This window comes from Octopus bimaculoides, chromosome 8 (assembly GCF_001194135.2).
Source record: "Octopus bimaculoides isolate UCB-OBI-ISO-001 chromosome 8, ASM119413v2, whole genome shotgun sequence".
Lineage (NCBI taxonomy): Eukaryota > Metazoa > Mollusca > Cephalopoda > Octopoda > Octopodidae > Octopus > Octopus bimaculoides.
The window spans coordinates 83,475,775-83,485,504 of record NC_068988.1 but is presented as its reverse complement, the minus strand read 5'-3'; the positions used below and the strand labels follow the sequence as shown (position 1 = coordinate 83,485,504).

General features: G+C 35.2%; 1 protein-coding gene across 2 annotated transcripts in view; it reads left to right on the top strand.

Moving 5' to 3' along the window:
- The first annotated feature begins 3,086 nt into the window (after positions 1 to 3,086).
- Positions 3,087 to 9,730, top strand: part of LOC106872403 (tetratricopeptide repeat protein 33) — a 16,350-nt gene continuing 9,706 nt past the window's right edge. Inside the window, exons 1-2 of one of the 2 annotated variants that reach the window (XM_014919401.2) lie at positions 3,087 to 4,049; positions 8,764 to 8,845. In XM_014919401.2, the coding sequence (XP_014774887.1) occupies positions 3,838 to 4,049; positions 8,764 to 8,845 (294 nt within the window). In that variant the 5' untranslated portion in view covers positions 3,087 to 3,837. The remainder of the gene's footprint in view (positions 4,050 to 8,763; positions 8,846 to 9,730) is intronic. The other variant, XM_052970224.1, reaches the window with a different exon arrangement.

The following is a 9,730-nucleotide window of genomic DNA, read 5'->3' as shown; positions in this document are numbered from 1 at the left end:
GAAGATTTATATTTATAAACAATTAGAATAATACCATAGTCACAGGTCTTTTGCTTTCGACTTAGAAATAACAGCTGAAAGGAAACGAAAACACATGGACTGTCAATAAAGGAAAACGTTGAAATTCTGGTTTAAAGACCCCATAAAACGCTCATAACATTTTTTTTTTTTTTTAATTTTCAGAAAACTTTTGCAAATTTGTGTTCTGCATACGGGAATTCATGCGAATATGCAAAAACAAACAAAAATTCCATGTTAGATCTATTCCATATGACGTACAGATTTTTTGATTAATTTTTCTTAACTAAACACTTTGAAAATTCGGATACTGGTAGAATGTGTCACATAGAACAGGGTTTACTCTTAACGTTTTTGAAAAAAATTTATATTTTAGAAGTTATTTCGTGTTAATGTTGTCAAACATTCATCGTTTTAGAAGTTATTTCGTGTTAAAGTTGTCGAACATTCATCGTTTTGTCAATGGACCCGGAAGTTGTTGATCGCGAACAACAGCAGTAATTTTCTTCAGCTAAATACACATCATTGATTGGTTAAAATTAACCAAATACGACAACTTTAACACGAAATAACTTCTAAAATACAAAAAATATTTTGTGTGTGTGATTTAGGGGCGAGTTAGCTGTTATTTTTAGCACATCTCATCACCAATTGATACCTTCCTCGTTTCTTTGTCATTAACATGTATTGACGTTTTTCAATATTTTCTCCCCATAAACACATTTAATGGAATGATAATGCACCTACGGGTGTGATTTAAGCAACATAAAAAAACTCTGATTTTTAAAAAAAATTCGGAAAAGTATGGAAATTTTATGATTTATGGGGGGGGGGGGTTAAAGAATTATAAAAAAAATTTTTGCATAATCGTATGAATTCCTGTGTGTAGAACACAGATTCGTAAAAAGTTATGAGGTTATATGGGGTGCTTAAAAGAGATTTCTGCCAAGAAAACAACGAAATAAAACAATGTAGGAGAATGTTATGAATTTAAAGAAATTGAGATACGAGTCAACTGTAGAACGATTAGTGTCACGTCACTGTTTATTCTCTCGCTTAAGACAGGTTCAAGTGCGTTTTACGTGTTGAGTATGGGTCCCACTAGCGTAGCTAGAGTATGTGCCGCCCGGAATGGCCCTGCAATTTGCCGCCTCCGAGACCCAACAGAGAACGATGTAGTCTTTTTCATTCAAAAAATTAGCCCCCCCCCCCCCCTCCACCTCTTAACTTTGTTCAGATTGCCTCCAATTTTGGTGTATCATGCAACTCTGAATTTTGATTACGATCAACTAATTACTTTATCTCGTAAATTAAAGAATCTGATGTTGGGAAATTTGTGTAATTTTTGGCTAATCAACAGACAGCGTGGCATTAGCAGCTTGTTACCATGACAACCGCATGCTGTGTTGTGGTTCACTCTTGTCTGTGTTATTGTTGTCTACGTTGAATTTTCACACTTGATGCTTCACACCACTAGATTCTTTACACCCGCATGTTTTGTTATAATTTTTGTGTGTGTTAGTATTTTTACATATTTTTCATTTCATATATTTTGGGGACTCATTGTCTCAGATAGCTGGATTTATGATTTCACTAGGTAAATTCTATTCATAAAAATTTAAATTAGGGAGTAGGGATATCCTGGAACGAAGAAACTATGGGTGATACAGATAATTTGAAGATACAGATATTTTTTTCCTTGGGACAAATTCTTTGTTGACCAATGTTATTCTTAACGTAGTTTACAAATCCTAGCATGAAAACGTTACTCAACTTTGGAGTTTTGGAGACAGACGCTCCCTTTTCACACACATATATTAATGATGTCCACAAATACATGACAGGAATACATAATACTGAAATACGCATAAAGTAAACACAGGTAGACAAATATATTAATATAGCAAATTAAAAGTAATAAAAACATACAATCAATGAAGAGACAAAAGAAATAGTAAGATGATACATGTTGATTTTATTAGGTATTTCTGTTTATTTAGAAACCTACAATGAACAGGTCATGTTACAGACGCTAAACTATAATTTTTTTTTTAAATGCATATTTTGCGAATGAAAAAAACTAGATCCCAGAAAATTTCTATTACCTACAGCAGACCCAAAAGTGGTGCCCCCTCCTCCTCCCCTCTAGCTATGCTAATGATGGGTCTGGATGCATGGGTCCTATTTTGCGAGTTTAGAAACTCAACGTTGTGGTTTACTGTTCTTTGGCAAAATTGGTACCCTATTATCTCAGGAATATACGAGTATGCACGCCACAGGTCACTATAAATAGTTGTTCTTGGCAGAAATGATTGACGTTAAGAAACAAGTGGCGCCAGTCAAATCAGAAAGATCCCATACTTCTCTTTCTGGTTCTTACTCGAAACTGTTTACAAGCCACAACCATTTCACGGACCTTCGCGCTCCGATGGTTGCGAAATAATGACAACAAATGGTTTCGACTTCCGCTGTGAGGACAGTGGCTTAAAATTCATTGACTAAAATTACGTAATTTTAACTGATTCTAACGTCTTATAAATTTTTCAAAATAGTGATTTCGTTAATACAGTTCTATATTTAAGAGATGAGGAATTATTTACATTATTTACATTTAACGGATATTTGTCCTCATCTTGTTAGTTGTTAACACAACGTTTCGGCTGATATACCCTCCAGCCTTCATCAGGTGTCTTGGGGAAATTTCGAACCTGAGCTCTCATTCCTAAGGTATTTTTCGATGTTGTTGTTGTTGTTATTCAGGTCACTGCCTGGAATCGAACTCGGAATCTTAGGGTTAGTAGTAATAATAACAACATCGAAAAATACCTTCGGAATGAGAATCCAGGTTCGAAATTTCCCCAAGACACATGATGAAGGCTGGAGGGTATATCAGCCGAAACATGTTAACAACAAACAAGATGAGGACAAATATTCGTCAAATGTAAATAATGTAAGTGAATTCGTTATTCGTCATTAGCTTGCATAACTATATCAAAAGTACATTTAAAAAAAATTTTTCAGAATTAAAATTTGTGGTTTGAAGAAAACGAAAAAGGTCCCGACAGTTCACATTTCGCAATTTGGTTTTATCTACTACACTTACAATGGTATTAACTTCTGGAAAGGCAGTTAAGAGTGTTTCCGCTCCCCGATAAATAAATAAATTCAAGGCAGCAGAAATTACGTATTTATTTTTGAGTTTTATGTTCGAATCTCACTCCGTATTTTGAGTTCACATTTCTAAATCAAAATTCTCCAAACTGTCCCCTGTTTATGATTAAATATTTTAAACTTAAATCTTACATTTGTTAGCGAATATCAAGATCAGGTTTCTATTCCTACTTTAACTGACCGTTTTTATGTAAGTTAGATCGCTAATGGAAAAACACATCAACGAAGCATCTTCTATGTGGTCTTACAACTTTGTCAGAAATAGCACCAAAAATCCCACAAATACAAGGCTTTCGTCTCAAAAAATCCCCCCCAAATCAAGTACATATTTGGTCATGTACGCTGAAAAATATACACCGATTTGAAAAAAAAAACGCGAAAGTTATAGCAAGATTTACTTTGATCATAGGATCTTGGACAACAAAGTATGTGTGGAGTAACAATATAGTCGCCTTAATTTCTCATTTCCTACAAATGGGAGGTGGGACTAAATTCTATAACTTACCAGAAGGCAAATATCCCGGAATTCCAATACTCGTGCATTCCAAAATAGTTTACACCGTGTAAAATATCAATAGTGAATTTGACAGATGTGAATGGATCCTTTGTTCTCACATTGGCTAGAATTATTGAGAACAAACTCTTACCATGACATCTTTTGGATGGAAGAGAAAAATAGGAGAAAAAGTGAGCAGATCTGTATCGACTGTTTTCCAGCCAGATGAAACAGACGAAGACAATTTTGACGATGAGGTGGACTGGCTTACTCTGGCCCCGAAACGGAGCTTGATCCTTGAAGATGCAGTCATCAAAAGTGCACGATTGAAGGAAGAAGGAACGACGTTGTGTGAAGCAGAGAGGTGATATAATAATCCAACACCCTCTTCCAATTTTCCGCTTTGTAAACGATAAGTTGCGTCACGGTGTTTTGTTTTGTCCCAGCGGAGTTTCGAACGAGGAGTCGCTCTCCCGACAGGGACGTAATTCTATTAATATAGAATTTAATCCCGTTTCATTATTATTATTATTATTATTAAAACACTATAAATTAATGAAAAACTTCAATTTGTAATTGAAAGTAATAAACGCTACACATTTCAGTACAATAATTAGTGACAATATTTTTAAAAAATCAAGAAGAGAGTAAGGCGCTTCTTTGATATTACTCCGCATCACATTAATAACAAAGAAGGGCTGAAAGTACTGTTAGTTTTGGCAGATACTAAATGACTTTCTCTTAATACTTTTTTCCTTGGAATTCTAAAAAGAATATGTTTTTGTTTCTTTACTTTCGTTCTTTTTTTTTTTCTTTTTTAAATTAACTCCCCTTGTTAGATATGACATGCTATTGTGAGATCATAGTTTTGAATTTACCGAAATGATGAATATATTACTTATATGCTATAGTGAATTTACTTAAATGTTTTGCCAATCATGCTTTAGCTTCTTGTCAGCTTTGACATTAACACTTGCCGTAAGAGATGATTTCCTGTTGAGTGTTAGTAGACTGAACGTCAGCTGTATCGTACCTCATTCTTACCTTGTCATTCTCCAAGACGTTCAGAACCGTCACATTGCAATATAAAATTGCCTTCAATGAGTGGAAATTGGTTGACTAGACGCTAGCATACTTGATGCAATAAGCCTAAAATTTCAAGTAGTTTAGATTAATTATATATGTAATTGGACCTGATCTCTTCAGCAAAGAATAGTTTGAACGATCTTCGGTGACTAGAGAAGATTGTTCCCTCAGTAAGGGTTTACTTTTTGCATTATGCACATACACACACATACATATGTATGTATGTCTGAAACCCTTGGCGCTAGAATTACTCTTGTACAAAACCCTCGGTCCTTGAGTTACTCTGTTGCACGAAACCCTCGACTCTTGAGTCACTCGGTTGCTTCTGCTAAATATTAATAAAAATATATGCATATACTCATGTTTTGAGTTCTCTTTTTCCTGTTTGCATCACCAAACCTACATATAATTAGTACTTTAGAAAATGATTGTTCTCATCAATAAAAGTGTGATTTTAACCAAATAAAAAAACTTTGGCTCATTCATGTCAGTGTCCACTTTGCTATTAAGCTTCCATGCAGTATGCATTCCTGAGTACTTTTCCTCTTGTTATTCTTTTAATATATATGTGTTCATTTATTTGTTTGTTTAACATGTTTTTCCATGCTAGCATTTATGTATATGTGTGCATGTTTATGTATTTATATCTACACACACACACACACACACACACACACACACACACTTTTCTATGCCTTCAGATATCTTTGTCTTCTTTGATACCCCATCTACAAAGTTCAAGGATTTATAAATACTGGAAGTGGGGCAGTCATTGTAAAAAGAAGAGTTCTAACTACAAAATTCTTACATTTTCTCAATTTCCTGTAACTCCAACCACCTCATGGTCCCAGCTGACAAAATACAAAAGGCATTGCTCTGGACGGTGGCAAGAGAGATGCACTGGAACAGCCACTCTGACTCAGGGGGCTCGCACTTGTGGATAACCATCTCTATCCCAATAGCAGTGAGCAGGGATATCTACTATCATTTTCAACTGATTCGCTACAGGCATCATTATGTATCCCCACATCTCCCTCTTTGCTGCTCCTACACATTGCACATCATCTCGCTACCTTCTGATCTATCCTCCTTACTAAGTCACTACTATCTCTCTCACTCCTTTTCAATACTGATATTCTCCCAAAATCCACACCTGCCCTTACTCATCACTCACTGCATTCCCCTCTTCTCCTGTATTTAACCATCTGTTACTTTCCCCTCACACACTTGTGAAACTGTCCTGCCCACCCACTTATCGCACACTGTTATAACCATCTTTATCTTCTTCAAGCTAATACTACTCACCCTTATATATTGTTGGGTAGCCATGTATCTCCTCTATAGTAAGACACCTGTACTTGTCCAGCTATCATACTTCAGTCGCTCAACACCTGGCAGAAAACCACCTCCACTTCCTAAATACCCCACCACCACACTTAGGCATGGAAAATTTTTTCCTTTTCCATTCTATTTTTGTCTTACAACTTACTTGGTGAGCTCACTAATGTTAGTGATATGAAAAAAGGTACCCAGTACACATCGTATACACAACGGTATCCAATCACAGAAAACATGCCACAGTTGACACTGGAGCTTTGTACAGCCCTGCAATTTGCTGGACTATCAAACCATCCAATCCATGCATGGAAATTGGACATTAAATGATGATGATAATATACATCATATGACTGTTGAATTGTGTTGAACAAATGAGAGAGCACTGCTCAATACATAAATTGAAAGTATATGGTTTATTGAAACTGAATTTTTATCTTGCAACTCAAGTTTCATACCTTTATAGTCTTCAGGTGTTCCCATCTGATATGTGTATATGTAGTTTTGTTCTTTCTAAAGTTGTTATTGACATTTAGCGCCAGATCAACCTTAACTGAGCAAACTAAGATCAAAAGCATTTTAACCATCACCAAGAATAACCTTTTTTTTAAGCTAGTAAGGTACGATTTGAAGGAATCTGTCTGTTATTTTTAATGTGTCATATGACCACAGAGGCTCTATCTTTGTATATTGAACATTATGATTACTTTGGTGTAGTGTTTCAGGACCCCAGCTATTGAAGTGTCATTATTTACATCAGAGCATTTATATATGTGATCCTCACAATTTGACAAGTAACATTAACTTGTTTCTGTCAAATAAATGTTGTTACATTACTCTTTCGGCTAAGTGAGAGAATATTTTTATACTTGGGGAACTCAGGCTTCAAAAATATTTATAGTTGTCCAATGCACCATCATATTTGCTCTCTGGTTGACTTGACAGAATTTTAGCTGCTGAAAATAAAACCCAATTGGTGATATACTGTACAATGGAAGGTTGAAATTATGTGTGAAGCACACAAACTGTCTTCTTAAACTGCTCTAATACATTTAGTGTGGAAGACACCATTACATATACTTATCAATGAAACCTCAGTTTCTAAACCTAGGTATTACTAACCCCTTGGGGGTTTTGTTTGCTCACAAGGGATAGGAAAATGTTAAGGGGTGATGTGATAGCCCTGGGAGTTCAGAGAGGTCATTCCTTAAATCAGGTATGATGCTCATATTTTAACATTTTTTTTTTCAAAAATCTTTCTCAAGATTAAAACATAAATCAGACATTATTATCTCTGAAAAGAAACATGATGGGTGATGTAGTAAGATCTATTATAATTCTATTGTTATATAATAATAAGTTGGTGAGCTGGCAGAAACATTGGCACACTGGGCGAAATGCTTAGCAGTATTTTGTCTGTCTTTACGTTCTGAGTTCAAATTCCGCCTAGGTCGACTTTGCCTTTCATCCTTTCATCCCCAGTTGCATACTGGGGTTGATCTAATCAATTGGCCCCCAACCCAAAAATTTTAGACCTTGTGCCTAGAGTAGAAAAGATTATTATATAATAATTTCTGTGAAAAATTTAACATGAAGGTACTAGCCACACAAATATCTAAAAACAGAAGCACATGCTGGATGGGAGAGTATAAAAACATGGTTAGTAAACCACTGTACAAAATTAGCTTATGTTTGATTAAAATAATACACTTTTTTCTCTGCAAAATATGGAAAGAAGTTGTTTGTAAAACATTGTTTGGTGAAAGTAGTCATTGAACTAAAAAGGGTTGGGAATTACTGCTCTAAAAAAAATTTTGAAATCTCCATCAGTATCATTCTCTCTGGTATTAAGCTGTTGCTATGTTGGTATAACATTCTTAAATATTTAGACATCAACAAAACACTGTAGTCTCTTCTTATCTTCTGTTCTTGGAAAGCATAAGTGCTGGATGTCTGATGTATAGTATGAGTTTTTATTTCTTCAGTTGGCTTCTAATGTTGTGTGGTTTATTGTTTAAATCTGATATGTTCCACTCCAGTGCAGCTTATTAATTACATAAATCAGTCGTCTGTCAAGTTCAAATTTTATTGATGTCAGTACTAGACATGTACTGGGGACATTTCAGTTAACTATATTGTTTTTGCGTTTTTTTCTATAAATAGTAGCCAGTGTGAAGAATTATAATTATTGTTAAAGTGGGAGAAATGTTAGCACAGTGGACAAAACTGTATATGTTCTGAGTTCAAATTATGCTGAGGTCAACTTTGCCTTTTCTTCATTTTGGGCTTGATAAAATAAGTACCAGTCAAGCACTGGGGTTGATGTAATCTAGTTGCCCCTCCCTCAAAACTGCTGGCCTTAAACTAAAATTAGAAAGAATAATAATTGTTGGAGGTGAATTGGCTGAATAATTAGAGTATCAGACAAAAACCTTGCTGTATTGTTCTGGCTCCTTACATTCTGAGTTCAAATCTGGCTGAGGTCAACTTTGCCTTTCATCTTTTCAGGGTTGATAAAATAAAGTACCAGTCAAGTCTTGGAATATATTTATTTGACTAACCACTGACCTCACCTCTAAAATTTGAGACCTTGTGTCTATTTTAGAAGCAATTATTATTGCTATTTTTATTATTATTAAGCTTTTTCTTTGTTATAGGTATTGGGAAGCTATCAAAATATGGAGCGAAGCTATCCAGCTGACACCCTATGATGCTAGACTTCATGAAATGAAAGCACAGGTAGTCTCAACTCTCATATGCATCCAAACACACAGCATCCAATATATATATGTACTTGGAGACATGTGGCTAGTGGTTAGCCATGATTGTAAGATTGTGATTTCTTTTCCTGAACCTGCCAACATGTGTTCTTGAATAAAACACTTCACTTCATGTTGCTCCAATCCACTCAGCTGCAAAAATGAATAATATACCCATCCAGCGGGGTATATATCCACTACATAAACTGAGAGACTGGCCCTGTGAGTCTGTATGATTTGGGAAAGATCTTTGTCCTTTATATATATATTGGGTCATCCCATTAATAATATGGTTTTTTATACTTTTATTTTTCTAAATTAAGATAAACAAAGTTTGTTTTTTAATCTAAAGTATACTCTCCTTCATTCCTTCATTTTCTACAATGCTCTTCCATCTATCTGGTAGATTTGCAAGGCTCCTCTTCCAAAATTCACTTGTCCATGACGAAAAATATTCCTCCAGTACTGTTCTGACCTCATCTACAGAATACATATTTTTTTCATCCAAATGATTTTGAAGACTGCAGAATAAAGGATAATCAGATGGGGCAATGTCCAGCGAATATGGTGGGTGGGGCATCATTTCCCATTCAAACTACTCCACCCTTTGGAATATCATCCTCGCTGTATGTGGCCAAACATTATCTTGATGGAAGAACACCTTTCGTCTTAAAACCAAAGATGGTCATTTTTCTTTTAACGTTAACTTAAGCTGCTTGAGCTGCTCACAGTAGATCTCCTTTGTTATCGTGGACTAAACCTTTCATACCCCACCAAACAGATAAAGGAGCTAGCTTTGAAAAAATTTCTGTTAAAATCAGACTGCACTCCTCAAAACTTGCACTAAGTATATATATATATATAT